This window comes from Schistocerca americana, chromosome 3 (genome assembly GCF_021461395.2).
Source record: "Schistocerca americana isolate TAMUIC-IGC-003095 chromosome 3, iqSchAmer2.1, whole genome shotgun sequence".
Classification (NCBI taxonomy): domain Eukaryota; kingdom Metazoa; phylum Arthropoda; class Insecta; order Orthoptera; family Acrididae; genus Schistocerca; species Schistocerca americana.
The window spans coordinates 383,530,634-383,547,707 of NC_060121.1; the positions used below are offsets into that span (position 1 = coordinate 383,530,634).

The following is a 17,074-nucleotide window of genomic DNA, read 5'->3' on the forward strand; positions in this document are numbered from 1 at the left end:
ACATGTGCTCAAATTTCCAGTACTTAAAGCACCGCGTAGGGGGAGAGATGTGTGGTTTTATGTCACATTGGTATACCACCACCTTGACCTTTTCAGGTAACGAATCACCCTCAAAGGCCAAGAATGAGGTACCAGTGGCAACCGTATTATCCTTAGGTCCCCTACACACATGAAGTGAACATCACATCATTCTAAATTTGTATGTAGTTCATCGTTGGACTACAACAGGTCATGATGAAAAATAATTCCCTCAACCATGTTGAGGCTTTTGTGGGGAGTGACTGAAATGGGAAAATCACCCAGCCTGTCACAGACGAGTAATGCTCGTGGCAGGGCTGAGGACGCTGTGAGAATAAGGACTGACCCACTGCGCATTTTGGACAGTGCTGTCAGTTCACCACCTCCAGGTGGTCAACAAAAAATCAAGGCATTGTAGCCAGAAAAGTGTTCCAATCAGTTCTGTTGCACTCTAAATAATGAAGTAAATATGGCGCTCTTCTTTCTGTGTCCTAGTCCCTCCCATGATGTAGCTAGGGAGGGGAATGATTTGGGGTCATATTTCTCAGCATTAAATTTAACTTTCCCTTTCTTAGAGACTGCTGGGGCCATTCAGTCCCCTAGAACAGATGACTTGGTCCGCTTCATTTTTGAGGAATCCATTCTGATGCCATGCGCTCCGATCAGGGGCTCTCCCCAAGAGTGCCACCCAGCCACAGCAAAGGCCCCCTGGCACAATAGCTGTTGCCGAGAGTCCTGACCCCCAAGACAACAGGTATCTCCTCCTTTGCATACATGGGGAGGCTGCGGTTCAGGAATTAGCAATGTAGTCAGGGGGCTGCGAACAAGAGGGTACATGACGACCCCTCCACATTGGCATGATGGACTGGCTACCATACTGGATACCTGGTGCGGGAAATTCAATATTGTCATGGGAGCAAAAGAGGACACAGGATAAGCATGGAGATTATGCACCCCGTAAGATGTCCTTGCCCAAATAGGTGGAGTTGCAGTGCCATGACAATATTATGTGCAGAATATCATAATGCACAAGCGATATATGATGCACCATGTAATACGTCCTTCCCCAAATGGCCTGCACTTCGAAATAACTTGGACAGTGGAGAGCTCAAACCTTAAGCGTGGACTATAACATAAACATATTAGGCCATACAGTGGGAGATTCCTGTCAGGTGCCCCGTATGACAGGCAGGAATACCTCGGGCCTATTCCAACCTCGAACCCAGAAGTAGGGGGGTGGGGGGTGGGGGGGTGGGGGTAGGGGGGGGTGGACTTAGGGATTTAGTGGAGTCTGATACTCAAATCCTACCATCAGCTCTTACCAACTGAGATCGGGACTCATCTCACCAGGCCATGATTTTCCAGTCATCTAGGGTCCAACCAATATGATCATGAGACCAGGAGAGGTGCTGCAGGCAATGTCATGCTGTTAACAAAGGCACTCACATTGGCCTTCTGCAGCCATAGTCCATAAACACCAAATTTTGCTCACTGTCTTAACTGACATGTTCATTGTACATCCCACATTTATTTCTGTGGTTATTTCATGCATTGTTGCTTGTCTGTTAGCACTGACAACTTTATAAAAATGCTGCTTCTCTTGGTCATTAAGTGAAGTCCATCGGACACTGCATTGTCTGTGGTGAAAGTTAAGACCTTAAATTTGGTATTCTTGGCACATTCTTAACATCGTGGGTCTCAGAATATTGAATTCCCCAACGATATCTGAAATGGAATGTCCTGTGCATCTAGCTGTGACTACCATTCCATATTCAAAATCTATTAATTCCTGTCATTTGGCCATAATCACATTGCAACCCTTTTCACATGAATCACCTGAGTACAAATGACAGCTCCCCCAACGCACTGCCCTTTTATACCTTGTGTATGCAATACTATCATCATCTGTATATGTGCATATCCCTACACCAAGACTTTTGTCACATCAGTGTATATAGCTGGTGTATAATGTTAACAATCTATATAGATATAATAGAGGGAAACATTCCACGTGGGAAAAATATATCTAAAAACAAAGATGATGTGACTTACCGGACGAAAGCGCTGGCAGGTCGATAGACACACAAACAAACACACAAAATTCAAGCTTCTACGTCTACATCTACATTTATACTCCGCAAGCCACCCAATGGTGTGTGGCGGAGGGCAATTTACGTGCCACTGTCATTACCTCTCTTTCCTGTTCCAGTCGCGTATGGTTCGCGGGAAGAACGACTGTCTGAAAGCCTCCGTGCGTGCTTTAATCTTTCTAATTTTACATTCTTGATCTCCTCGGGAGGTATAAGTAGGGGGAAGCAATATATTCGATACCTCATCCAGAAACGCACCCTCTCGAAACCTCGCGAGCAAGCTACACCGCGATGCAGAGCGCCTCTCTTGCAGAGTCTGCCACTTGAGTTTGTTAAACATCTCCATAACGCTATCACGGTTACCAAATAACCCTGTGACGAAACGCGCTGCTCTTCTTTGGATCTTCTCTATCTCCTCCGTCAACCCGACCTGGTACGGATCCCACACTGATGAGCAATACTCAAGTATAGGTCGAACGAGTGTTTTGTAAGCCACCTCCTTTGTTGATGGACTACATTTTCTAAGGACTCTCCCAATGAATCTCAACCTGGTACCCGCCTTACCAACAATTGATTTTATATGATCATTCCACTTCAAATCGTTCCGCACGCATACTCCCAGATATTTTACAGAAGTAACTGCTACCAGTATTTGTTCCGCTATCATATAATCATACAATAAAGGATCCTTCTTTCTATGTATTCGCAATACATTACATTTGTCTATGTTAAGGGTCAGTTGCCACTCCCTGCACCAAGTGCCTATCCGCTGCAGATCTTCCTGCATTTCGCTACAATTTTCTAATGCTGCAACTTCTCTGTATACTACAGCATCATCCGCGAAAAGCCGCATGGAACTTCCGACACTATCTACAAGGTCATTTATATATACTGTGAAAAGCAATGGTCCCATAACACTCCCCTGTGGCACGCCAGAGGTTACTTTAACGTCTGTAGACGTCTCTCCATTGATAACAAAATGCTGTGCTCTGTTTGCTAAAAACTTTTCAATCCAGCCACACAGCTGGTCTGATATTCCATAGGCTCTTACTTTGTTTATCAGGCGACAGTGCGGAACTGTATCGAACGCCTTCTGGAAGTCAAGAAAAATATCATCTACCTGGGAGCCTGTATCTAATATTTTCTGGGTCTCATGAACAAATAAAGCGAGTTGGGTCTCACACGATTGCTGTTTCCGGAATCCATGTTGATTCCTACATAGTAGATTCTGGGTTTCCAAAAACGACATGATACTAGAGCAAAAAACATGTTCTAAAATTCTACAACAGATTGACGTCAGAGATATAGGTCTATAGTTTTGCGCATCTGCTCGACGACCCTTCTTGAAGACTGGGACTACCTGTGATCTTTTCCAATCATTTGGAACCTTCCGTTCCTCTAGAGACTTGCGATACACGGCTGTTAGAAGGGGCCAAGTTCTTTCGCGTACTCTGTGTAGAATCGAATTGGTATCCTGTCAGGTCCAGTGGACTTTCCTCTGTAGAGTGATTTCAGTTGATTTTCTATTCCTTGGACACTTATTTTGATGTCAGCCATTTTTTCATTTGTGCGAGGATTTAGAGAAGGAACTGCAGTGTGGTCTTCCTCTGTGAAACAGCTTTAGAAAAAGGTGTTTAGTATTTCAGCTTTACACATGTCATCCTCTGTTTCAATGCCATCATCATCCCAGAGTGTCTGGATATGCTGTTTTGAGCCACTTACTGATTTAATGTAAGACCAGAACTTCCTAGGATTTTCTGTCAAGTCGTTACATAGAATTTTACTTTCGAATTCACTGAACGCTTCACGCATAGCCCTCCTTACACTAACTTTGACATCGTTTAGCTTCTGTTTGTCTGAGAGGTTTTGGCTGTGTTTAAACTTGCAGTGAAGCTCTCTTTGCTTTCGCAGTAGTTTCCTAACTTTGTTGCTGAACTATGGTTGGTTTTTCCCATCCTTCACAGTTTTACTCGGCACGTACCTGTCTAAAATGCATTTTACGATTGCCTTGAACTTTTTCCATAAACACTCAGCATTGTCAGTGTCGGAACAGAAATTTTTGTTTTGATCTGTTAGGTAGTCTGAAATCTGCCTTGTATTACTCTTGCTAAACAGATAAACCTTCCTCCCTTTTTTTATATTCCTATTAACTTCCATATTCAGGGATGCTGCAACGGCCTTATGATCACTGATTCCCTGTTCTGCACATACAAAGTCGAAAAGTTCGGGTCTGTTTGTTATCAGTAGGTCCAAGATGTTATCTCCACGAGTTGGTTCTCTGTTTAATTGCTCGAGGTAATTTTCGGATAGTGCACTCAGTATAATGTCACTCGATGCTCTGTCCCTACCACCTGTCCTAAACATCTGAGTGTCCCAGTCTATATCTGGTAAATTGAAATCTCCACCTAAGACTATAACATGCGAGAAAATTTATGTGAAATGTATTCCAAATTTTCTCTCAGTTGCTCTGCCACTAATGCTGCTGAGTCGGGAGGTCGGTAAAAGGAGCCAATTATTAACCTAGCTCGGTTGCTGACTGTAACCTCCACCCATAATAATTCACATGAACTATCCACTTCTACTTCACTACAGGATAAGCTACTACTAACAGCGACTAACACTCCACCACCGGTTGCATGCAATCTATCCTTTCTAAACACTGTCTGTACCTTTGTAAAAATTTCGGCAGAATTTATCTCTGGCTTCAGCCAGCTTTCTGTACCTATAACCATTTCAGCTTCGGTGCTTTCTATCAGCGCTTGAAGTTCCGGTACTTTAGCAATGCAGCTTCGACAGTTTACAATTACAATACCAATTGCTGCTTGGTCCCCGCATGTCCTGACTTTGTCCCGCACCCGTTGAGGCTGTTGCCCTTTCTGTACTTGCCCAAGGCCATCTAACCTAAAAAACCGCCCACCCCACGCCACACATCCCCTGCTACCCGTGTAGCCGCTTGTTGCATGTAGTGGACTCCTGACCTATCCAGCGGAACCCGAAACCCCACCACCCTATGGCACAAGTCGAGGAATCTGCAGCCCACACGGTCGCAGAACCATCTCAGCCTCTGATTCAGACCCTCCACTCGGCTCTGTACCAAAGGTCTGCAATCAGTCCTGTCGACGATGCTGCAGATGGTGAGCTCTGCTTTCGTCCCGCTAGCAAGACTGGCAGTCTTCACCAAATCAGATAGCCGCCGGAAGCCAGAGAGGATTTCCTCCGATCCATAGCGACACACATCATTGGTGCCGACATGAGCGACCACCTGCAGATGGGTGCACCCTGTACCCTTCATGGCATCCGGGAGGACCCTTTCCACATCTGGAATGACTCCCCCCAGTATGCACACGGAGTGCACATTGGTTTTCTTCCCCTCTTTTGCTGCCATATCCTTAAGGGGCCCCATTACGCGCCTGACGTTGGAACTCCCAACTACCAGTAAGCCCACCCTCTGCGACCGCCCAGATCTTGCAGACTGAGGGGCAACCTCTGGAACAGGACAAGCAGCCATGTCAGGCCGAAGATCAGTATCAGCCTGAGACAGAGCCTGAAACCGGTTCGTCAGACAAACAGGAGAGGCCTTCCGTTCAGCCCTCCGGAACGTCTTTCGCCCCCTGCCACACCTTGAGACGATCTCCCACTCTACCACAGGTGAGGGATCAGCCTCAATGCGGGCAGTATCCTGGGCAACCACAGTCGTAGTCCAATCGGGGGATGCGTGGGACGAGCTGGCCGTCCCCGACAAACCCCCATCCGGACCCCCACAGTGACGCCCATTGGCAACAGCCTCAAGCTGTGTGACCGAAACCAACACTGCCTGAAGCTGGGCGGGAAGGGATGCCAACTCAGCCTGCATCCGAACACAGCAGTTGCAGTCCCTATCCATGCTAAAAACTGTTGTGCAAAGAACGTCTGAACTAATCTACAGAGAGCGCAAACAAATTGACACAAAATTTAAACGGTTATTAAAATACAAGATTGCCTAGTAAATGCAGTAATGCTGCTACTTGCGCACTGCTGACACACTGCTCGGCAGCGGAAGGAGACTACGTGATTTTACACTATTCAGGTACTAAAACGCGATGTTACAACTCTCAAATACTATAATACGCCCAAAATTTATGAATTAAACAATGCAAGTACCAAAAACACGCAAAGAAATTAAGAATTAAAATATGTAACAAATGAGTGAGCTAGGAGTATACGACTTGCTGCTGCAGCTGCTTATCAAATGGTGGCAGGGAGCACACTGACTGACCAACCGACACTGGCCGTTCAAAACAAAAACAGAAGACAGATGACTACGCAAATTTACACTATTCAGGTACTAAAACCCGATGCTAAAACTCTCAAATACTATAATACACCTGAAATTTATGAATTAAACAATGCAAGTACCAAAAACATGCAAAGAAATTAAGAATTAAACTATGTAACAAATGAGTGAGCTAGGAGTATACGACTTGCTGCTGCAGCTACTTATTCAACGGTGGCAGGGAGCACACTCTTTCGCAACCAACGGTTGCTTCATCAGGAAAGAGGGAAGGATGTGGGTTTTAAGGGAGAGGGTAAGGAGTCATTCCAATCCCGGTAGTGGAAAGACTTACCTTAGGGGGAAAAAAGGACAAGTATACACACACACACACACACCCCTATATACTCATAATATGTTGGAGTACTCACAAAAAGGAACAAAGAACAAACCTGTAGTTGAGACAGGCAGCAGAAAAGAACCAGTTCATGTTTTATTGGCAAAATTTTGTCTATCAGATCCTGTGTGCGGCGTAGGATGAACCAACTGGTTTTATGGTTCAACTCGGCAGCACGTTGTTCACCATGCAGACGGATTTCAGTGCCTGCTTCTGGCTGCCTAGAGGCAACAATTGGAGCTTCATAGATCTTCCTAAAATCTAAAAATGATGATGAACAGTCAAAATACATGATTTGAAGTGAAATCACATAATCAGGGACCATTATGAAGTATAAGTATTTAATACACAAGTAAGCCAACAATACGCAAGACAGCAGAACAAAAGTTTACAGCATTTTTTAAATCTCATGTACCTGAGAGAAAATATTGATTGTTTCTTTAGATTTAAGTTACTGGTAGTGTATCAATATGAGAACTGAATTTTAAGAAAGTTAGAAGTCATTCTCAGATGCAAAGAGTCTGTTAGCAAAGTTTCAATCGAAACTCAGTAGACAATGTGCAAAAACAGCAATTGTGTAAAAAAAGCATATGTGTAAAGGGAATGAGTTTATGGCTACGACAAGTCTCTGGTAATGGGGTCAAAACATTGAGAAGAGTTCTTCTGTGTCATAATTATTCTGTGGTAACTGTGGTAGCATTGGTGGTGGGGGTGGTGAAATGATGGAGACCAGATATCTGTGACTAATTGTTCAAAGCCAAATGCATTTGTAAGAAAAGGCAATTAAGAGTTGTACCTGTGACTAGATATCTTCGAGGAAAAATGGTAGCCAAATGAAACCACTCAGGTAGTATGGTAACTCTGTAACTAAAATAACTGATATAATTTTGAGGACTATGTTTAAGTTCTTATGAATTTTCATCATGGGGGAAATGGGGTGATACAAAAATAATTTACATAATAAACTTAACATATTCTCTGAGGCGACCAAACAAAACTCAAGTAATTCGACTGAAAATAGTTCTATTGAGAATGCATAATGTAAGGCACCAAATATAGAATGAAAAGAACACAAAAAAACAAAAATAGAGTGAAATATACCATTCCAAAGCATTCAAAAATAAAGGATGTCGGTGCACTTAATTAATTATCTATGAAAACATGGGTGTTAGACAATATCTATGATTGTCTTCATCAGGAAAGCAACTGACTCAAAAAAGTAAAAGGATCACACAAATGTAGAGATTACATTTGTGTCCATGATGATGATGATGATTGGTTTGTGGGGTGCTCAATAGCGCAGTCATCAGCACCTGTACAAAGTCTCAATTTTTACACAGTCCAATTTTTACACACTCCAATCTAGCCCATCACAAATGATGATGATGATGATGATGATGATGACAACACAAACACCTAGTTCCCAGGCAGCAAAAATCCCCAATCGGGCAGGGAATCGAATCCGGGACCCCATGATCTAGAGGCAGCAACGCTAGCCATTAGACCACGAGCTGAGGTGTGTGTGTGTGTGTGTGTGTGTGTGTGTGTGTGTGTGTGTGTGTGTGTGTGTGTGTGGGCGCGCGCGTGCGTGCGTGCGTGCAATGTCCTTGCTTCCATCATGATGTGGACCATATATATACAGGGTGTTCAAAAAATCTCTGGGTTACTTCCCTTCAAGTGGACTCTCCCACCACTCCACTGTTTCATTTATCTCAGCCAGTGTCAGTAGTATCGTTGGTGTGTGTCGTTACAGGTTGAAGTGAACGTTTCAGTTTAGTTCCTTTGTTGGTTTGTTTCATTTCTGTCACTGTTAACATGCTAACCATTGAAGAACGTGTGTTTTTAGTCAAACAAGTGTTCAAAGCTGGCGGTAAATACACAGTTTCAGTTCATCAAACATTTAATTCAGTTTTCCCAGAGACAACACTCCCACATCACGATACTGTGCGAGATTTGATTAACAAATTTCGAAGTATGGGTTCAGTGACAGATGCACCGAGAAGTGGTCATCTTAGCGTTTTGTCTGAGGATAAACTACTCAATATTTCCAATAACATCCCCATGAGTCTGAACAAGTCAGTAAGAAAACTCGCCAAGGAAATCGATGTTAGTGTCGGAACAGTCCACACAGCTGTAAGGAAAAAAATTAGAACTTTTCCCATACAAAGTGACAGTTGTGCAAGAACTGAAAAATACTAATCATGGCAAGAGACTGCATTATTGTCAATGGTTCAAAAATTTCATTCAACAAAATGGAAAGGATATTCTTAATGAAACGTTTTTCACTGATGAGGCGTGGTTTCATTTATCCAGGTACATGAACTCGCAAAATTCAGGTATGTGGAGTACTGCAAATGCATTGTGTATTCATGAGGAACCACTTCATTCTGTGAAAGCAGGAATTTGGATTGGAATTTCTAAACATCGGATTGTGGGTCCCATATTTTTCAAGGAAACAATAAACACACAATGATACTGCAGTGATAGTCTGTATCCATTCACAGGAGAACTTGTATTAAGTGAAATACTGAATGGTTATTTTCAACAAGATGGTGCAAACGCACATACAGCTCATGTTTCAATGTCACTGCTTGCTGATGTTTTCGGTGATTGCCTAACCTACCACCTGACTTTTTCTTCTGGGGTGCAGCGAAAGCAACTCTCTCTAAAAACCATCCAAAATCAATCAATGGATTTAAAACTGCAATATCCACTTTCACTGCTTCTGTCAAAAGAAATGTTACAGTTTGTGTTTGGAAACATGATTAGACGAATTGAATTGTGTATTCAACAACAGGGGGGACACTTTCAACATTTAATGTGAAAATTTGTAAGTAAAAATGAATATTCAATAAATTAATAACTTGTATTTCACTGAGTTTCAATTCGGTATATTCACTGCGGCATATGGCATGCACAGCTAACAATCATACGGCACTGTGGAAAGACTTTTTGAACATCCCGTATTTATTAAAATCATTAGACACATTTTGATTTCCACAGACTCTTTGGTAATTGAGGTTCAGTATTTTGAAGCTTGTAATAAAAGTAATGGAGATCAGAAATTCATGCCCTAATTATTATCAGGTTTGATTGTTCCAATTTCATGAATAGTACAAACACACAGCAACAATAATAAAGCAACACAACTGCAAGACTGGAAATGCACCAAACTCATAATCATCAGTGTTGAACATGCCAGCATGGAAGCTCAAACAGAGGGAATAGTGTACCTATCACTGGCAAAATTCACTTAAATCTAGGAAATCAATATACATTCAGCATTTAGCATGGACTGGACAAAGTTGGTAGCACTGGGTGAAATGGCAACACTGTTTCTGTTAGTCACCTGCTGCACCTATTCTCAAAGGGTGGTAAAAAAACAGGATGCAGTGTGTTTGTTCTATGGGATACAACTCAATGAACATTCAGTATAAAAGTGTAAAGAGCAATAAGGAAACAGAATTGGCAATTTTTGTAGTGTATTTGTTGCACATTTGAACAAGAAAAGATAATTATCAACTATTGTGACATAAATAATAGCTGATGAAGAAACTTATATTCAACAATATGGAAAAAATAGATTGCTACTCCCCACATAGAGCAGGCATCAAGATGTCGCAGGCATGTACAATGAAAAATAATACAGACAAATTAAAGTTTTTTGACAAAGTCACAGTCATAGTGGTCTTTGGTGCCTGGAGACAATAGCCATGGGCATGCAGGTTGTTGGTGTGTGAATATGTGAGAGTTTTCTTCTGAGAAAGGACTTTATCCAAAAGCCTGAATATTTCAGTGTGACTGGAATTTGGTGGTAGGAAGAAGAGTAGGCAAACTAGTAAGCGAATATGGACTAGGAAAAAGGAATGACAGGTGGAATTCTGCACAGAGTATAATTTAATCATTGCTAATACCTGGTTTCAGAATCCTGAAAGAAGACTGTATGTGTGAAAGAGACCTGGAGACACAATAAGGTTTCACATAGATTACATAATGGCAAGTCAGAGACTTCAAAACTGCATTTTAAACTGCAAAAATATTTGCAGGGGCATAACTTAACATCATAATTAATTGGTTATGAGCTGCAGATTAAAACTACAAAAACTGCATGGAAGGAGGCAATTAATGATATGGGACCTGTATAAGTTAAAAGAACCGTAGGTTGTTGGGAATTTTGTATGTATCATTAGGCAACAATTGGAACAGGGGGAAGGGGTACAATAGAAGATGCTTTGGGTTGCTTTGAGACATAAAATACTGAAGGTAGCAAAGACTGCAGTAGCTAAAAAGACAAAACTTAGTAGAAATCCTTGGATAACATACAATATATATAATATAAAAATGCACCAAATTAAGCAGGTGAAAGGGAATACTGATGTCCAAAAAATGAGACTGATAAAGAGATAAAATACAGCATATGTGCTCAAAAAAATTTAACCATACTTGCATGCCTGAGATTTGATTATGTACTTCATGCAATTTTTGTTCAGCTAAATATTGAATTTGTTTTAAATCACTATTTACTTCCCTAAATTGTTCATTAACCTGACTGTGAACCAAATCATACTGTTCAAGTTCTCCATCATTTGACTCCCTCTTAAAGCACATTTTGTCATATGTAATTGCAAAGTTTGATCATTTATCTCTATTTTATTATGCTCAAGATTAGTGTTAACTCATTTTATTTCCGATTTAATTGAAAATCCTGCTATTGGATACCATCATTTAAATCAGTCTTAGTTTCTTTTAACTCTGTAGAGAATTTATACTTGCATTCTATGATTTAATACTTCCATTCATTTAATCTAGTTTAATGTTTAAATGTTCGCTAAAACTTCTAAACCATTCAGGGATGTTAGCCTCCAGGCTTCTGGTCAAACAGGCATTCAATGATAAAGATGATAACATTTAACTAGTCTAAATCGACTATTCACAATTACAGTGTTGAATGTCCTACAACAGTACCAATAAACCCTCAAACTGCTCATAATACTCACATTGCACACAACACTACCACCAAAATTTTCTCAAAAGGATTGGCTGAAAGCAATATAGACACAGCTCACTGAAATGCTTGCACTATTCTCATTGTTGCAATGGTAACGTGTCACAGTGACGATGTACTAGGCACACTGTGTTGCTGAAGGTGGGTGTTTGGATTCAGTATCCCATGGTGGATGGGATGATCCAGAGATGGAATAGCAATCAGCCAAGCGGGATGTCAGAGAAATATGAGCAATGTCGTTACACAATCTGTGGCTGCTAACGTCTATCTTCCAACTTACGCACTTTTAAAAATTCCTCTTGTCAGAAATGGAGTTAATAAATTTAACATTGGCTCCCCAAACAATTAATTCCTGTTACTTTCTTCAAGTGCAGAGCTAATATTAGCTTCACACTGCCACAAAGCTAGTTGTCGATCTTGTTGCCCAGCACGATTATCATCTGTTTAATGAAAATTTTCAATGTCGGCTTTAATTTCTTTTTATTATTTCTTGTCAGTTTTCTCTCCAGTACAGAACTGTCTCATTTTCCTTTCAATTGGTGGCTCAGTTCTTCAGAAAGGTGGAGATGGATGACAGGGACATTCAGTATACTGTTGCCATTCTTATGTTGCATCGAAATTTGCACTTCATGGTATTGCACTGGTCCCTCCCTCCAGCTCAAAAAGAAAGGCTGTACGAGGAAGAGACAGAAGTGATTAGTGACACTATTTCAGCATTATTGGCTGTACGAGCAAGAGACAGAAGTGATTAGTGACACTATTTCAGCATTATTCTGTAAAGGTTTGTATCCATCTTCACTGCAGCACAGTCCCAAAACTGCCACAATGCCTGGAATATTAATTTCTCAAGAAAGGCTACAAGCCAAAAAAATCCCAAGACAAGTACTCACTTTTAAAGTCATAATATTTCCCGTCATGCCAGGCAATGTTAATCTGCACAGAATTCTGTAGTTAATAAATGCCTCTATACAGATTCCAGGAGGGGACACACACACACACACACACACACACACACACACACACACACACACCATTGCATTTTGGTGCCTCTGATTGTACAGTAACTTTTGGAGTATCTATGTAGATGTAGATTACTGAGAAATAGTAGCACAATTCAGATCCGTGGGAAAGCCAGCTATAACAACACTACTACACCTGGTGTACAAGGAATGTATATGACATTGGTGAAATACTCTCAAGTCTTTAGGAAGAATGTAACAATTCCAGTTTCCTATGAAGGCAGGTGCTGACAGCTGTGAATATTCTTGAACTACCACTTTAAAAAGTCACGGTTGACAAATATTGATCCTAATTATTTGCTTAATAATGGAAAAACTGGGTGAAGCCAACTCACGGGAGATCAGTACGAGATCTGGAGAAATGGAGGGACATGTGAGGCAATATTGAACCTATGTCTTATGTTAGAAGGTAGGCTAAAGAAACGTAAACTTATAGCATTTGCAGATATAGAGAACATGTTTGACAATGTTGGCTGGAATACACTATTTGAAAATCTTAATGTATCAGGGATAATATACAGGGAGCAAAAAGTTATCCACAACTTGTACAGAAACAAGACTGTAGTTACAATGGTCAAAGGACATGAAAGGCAAGCAGTAGTTGAGAAGTGAATGATACAGTGCTGTAATCTATCCTAGATGTTACTCAGACCATAAATAGAGCAAACTCTGAATGAAACAAAGGAGAAAAAGTATTAAAATTCAGGGAGGAAAAATAAAAATTTGGGAGTTCTGCCAATGACCTAATTCATCAGATACGGTGAAGGAGTTTGAAAGTAGTTGTTTTAAAAGTATGTTATAAAATGATCAATAAATCCATAATAATATTATAAATGTGAAAGTAACTCTGTTTGTTACACTTTCATGATTAAACTGCTGAACAAATTTTGATAAAATTTGGTATGGAGATAGCCTGAATACTGAGGAAGAACATAGGTCACTTCAGAATGTTTGTTGTACAACATATTTACTGATTTGAAGAATATAACATAGAATATGGAACAATAATTACTCTTTGAAAAAGCCATTTCTTCTTTCACTTTTGAACTTTTATCATATTTTTTGAAAATGGTTTTACTGGATGGTATGTTTCTACATATGATTCAACATAATCAATACAATGCTTAGTCAATTCTCAATATGTTTAATACATACTTCCATAATAATATGAATGTTATTAACTGCAAAAGTAACTCACTCTGCTGTGTTTTCGCAACTCTACCGCAGAACTGATTTCAATGATATTTGGTACGGAGATGCCTTGAACTCTGAGCAAGACTATAGGATACTTTAGAAAGTTATATCTTATTTCTCAATTGGTGTATGTAAGTGGCATGTAGAAGATACTAGTGCTGTGGTCGGCAGCTCTTAGTGTCTATATACCATTCTGAGAACAGTTCAGATCCAATGTTCCTGTGAGAGAGTTTTATGATATTAAGTTCTTACACCACCTGGCAGTGCTGGAGAGTTTTGGTGAAGATACAACAATAAAACAGGATGGTATGCCCAAAAACCATAGTTAAAACAGTTACTATAAGCCTCACAAACTTGTGTCCGATTTAGTGCATAGTTCTAAAGAGCTCAAGCTACGAAAGTTACTTGACTCTATCAAACCTCAGAGCAATCTCATGTCTGCCAGAACTTGCATGCAGAATGTCAGGCGGCATTAAGTGCTACAGATACATTAGGACAGTCACAAGCCCGTCACATTTTAGACGCTGAGCATCATGCATCTCTTATAGCTTCCAAAATGTTTAAAGACTCACAACAAAAGTAATCATTTAAACGCTGTATGACTAATACAGAGTTGTACCTTCACATTTGGACTGTGGGAGGCTTTTGGTGAGGCAGTGTTTGATTATGATCTATTGACTGAATATGTTGATCATAAATTAGCCATAATAGGGAGATTGATCAAAAATGTAATGAATCAAGGCATTTTTAAATACAGTTAGAAAATATAATGTGATGTGACATACAGAAAATAACAGACACAGATACCTTGTAAAATTACTAGCTCGCTTACTCACCATAACTCATCATAACAAAACTACAGATACGTGAGCGAATCAGCGGGTAACAGCTAGTGTAAAATAAAAGTAACGGGATGTAACCAAATTAAATGAGGCTATGCTGAGGGAATTAGATTAGGAAATGGCATACAAGAAGTAGTAGACAAATTTTGCTACTTGGGCAACAAAATAACTGACAATGGCTGAAATAGAGATAATATATTTCTGAAAAATATAAATTGCAGAGTTAGGAAGCCTTTTATGAAATTATGTGTGTAGAATGCAGCCTTGTACCAAAGTGAAACATGGAAAAAATCAGTTCAGATACAAATAGAATAGATGATTTTGAAATATGGTGCTACAGACAAATGTTGAAGATTAGATGTAAAGATTGAATAACTATTCAGGAAGTAATGAATCAAATTGGGGAGAATGTAAATTTATGATATAGCTTGACTAAAGGGTTTTGTTTAATAATTCACATCTTGGTGTCAAGGATTCATCAGTTTGGTAATAGAAGGAAGAGTTGAGGGCAAGAATTGTGGAGGGAGACCAAGGGATGAATACAGCAAGCAGCTTCAAATGCAGATAGGCTGCAGCAGGTACACAGAGATGAAGAGGTCTGCTCAGGATAGATTTGCTTGAAGAGCTTCATCAAACCTGTCTTCAGACTGAAGACTACAACAATAATAATGGCTTAAAATTTCCCACCATCCAACCCAAAATAACTTGTATTTACCTGACAATGGGCCAAGTACTCCAGGATTTACAAAATTAACTAGGGTATAAAACTCTTGAAGGTCATTCTGTACTGGAGTTCCTGTAAGCAGTATTCGTCTCTTGCATTGCAACTTTGATAACATCTGCAAGAAAAGTGTGACATTAACAACTAAGTTTGTGAAGTACATTTTTAAGAATTTTAAGCACCTAAAATAACATCTCAATTCCAACAATAACTTAATAATTCAGAAAAACTTCAAGTTTCAGCAGGTATGGTGTCATGGTCACTTACTGGTATGCCTGTACATCCAGTTTGCACCACTACCACAATCTCTGTACAATTATATTCTTGACAGCATCAATTTGTGTTGGGCAACTATCACTATCTAACAAAGTTTCTTCCCAGATATCTATATATATCTACATTTACATCAGCACTCACAAGCCACCAAATACTGTGCAGGTGGAGCACATTGTGCTACCACTGTCAATTCCTTCACTCCTGTTCCCATCATGTAGCCTCTGTACAAGGTCAGCTATCCCTAACTTTACTTTCATGGTCTGTTTTGAGGTATACACTGGAGAAAGCTACATATCAGTTGACTCTTTTAAAAATAAAAAAAAAAAATAAAAAACTTGTAACAAAACATGCTGATACTGCTCTTCTTTATACCCCCATCTGACTGTCTCTATTAAATACTATCTGTCAGGGGGTTCTTACTGATGCACAATACTCAAACATACAAGGGTTCAGTGAGCAGCTTCCTCCTTTGGCAAGCCACATTTACTGATGCTTCTTCCAAAGAATCTTAGTTTGACAACTGCCTTACTGTGATTAGTTTTATGTGACAGTTCCACTTTATATCACTCCATACACATACTTCTAGATACTCTATGGCTGTGACTGCTTCCAACAATTGTCCAGCAATCATGTAACCAAGCAATAACAGGTCTTTTGCCCTATTTATGTACAGTTGTTATGTTTGTTTATGTTAAGGGTCAACTGCCAATCCCTTTACAAAGTGTGAATCTCTGTAGTCTTCATTCATTTTGTACAGTTTCTAGTGTTATGTCTTCTCTGTAGGCAACAGCATTATCCAAGAGCAGCCACATTGAACTTCCTCTGTTATACACTAGGTTAATCATATACAATGAACATTAATAGCCCTATAACACTCCATTAGGCTACGCCCAAAGTTACTTTTACATCTGGAAGATTGTTCTCCATTAAGAATATGTCAAGTTCTATTTACTAAGAACTCTGAAATTGAATCACAAAACTTATCTGGCATACATTCATATTTTATTCACTAGGCAATAGTACAGAACTGTCCTGAAGGCCTTCTGGAAGTCAAGGAACATCATATCAATCATTGCCAGTATATACTGCTTTCTGCGGATGAACAGGTTGAGCTGGGTTTCAAATTATTTTTGTTTGTAGAACCCATGTTGATTCATACAGAAGAGACTATTGGTCTCCAGAAAGATCATATGTGAGCGTAAAATGTGTTCCAGAACTCTACAATGAACTGGCCCAATACAGGTCTATAGTTGAGTAGTGTCA

The 17,074-nt window shown here is 40.1% G+C and overlaps 1 protein-coding gene across 5 annotated transcripts in view; it reads right to left on the bottom strand.

Annotated features, from left to right (window-relative positions):
* The window catches only part of LOC124605663 (DNA repair and recombination protein RAD54B-like), a 336,958-nt gene that overhangs the window by 141,810 nt on the left and 178,074 nt on the right, over window positions 1-17,074 (bottom strand). For all 5 annotated transcript variants that reach the window (XR_006978669.1, XM_047137502.1, XM_047137503.1 and 2 more), the window contains 2 exons: window positions 15,530-15,653; window positions 6,810-7,015 (listed from right to left, as the gene is read on the bottom strand). Coding sequence is in view for 4 of the 5 variants with exons in the window: in XM_047137502.1 (XP_046993458.1) it covers window positions 6,810-7,015; window positions 15,530-15,653 (330 nt within the window). In the remaining variant the exon portion in view is untranslated. The remainder of the gene's footprint in view (window positions 1-6,809; window positions 7,016-15,529; window positions 15,654-17,074) is intronic.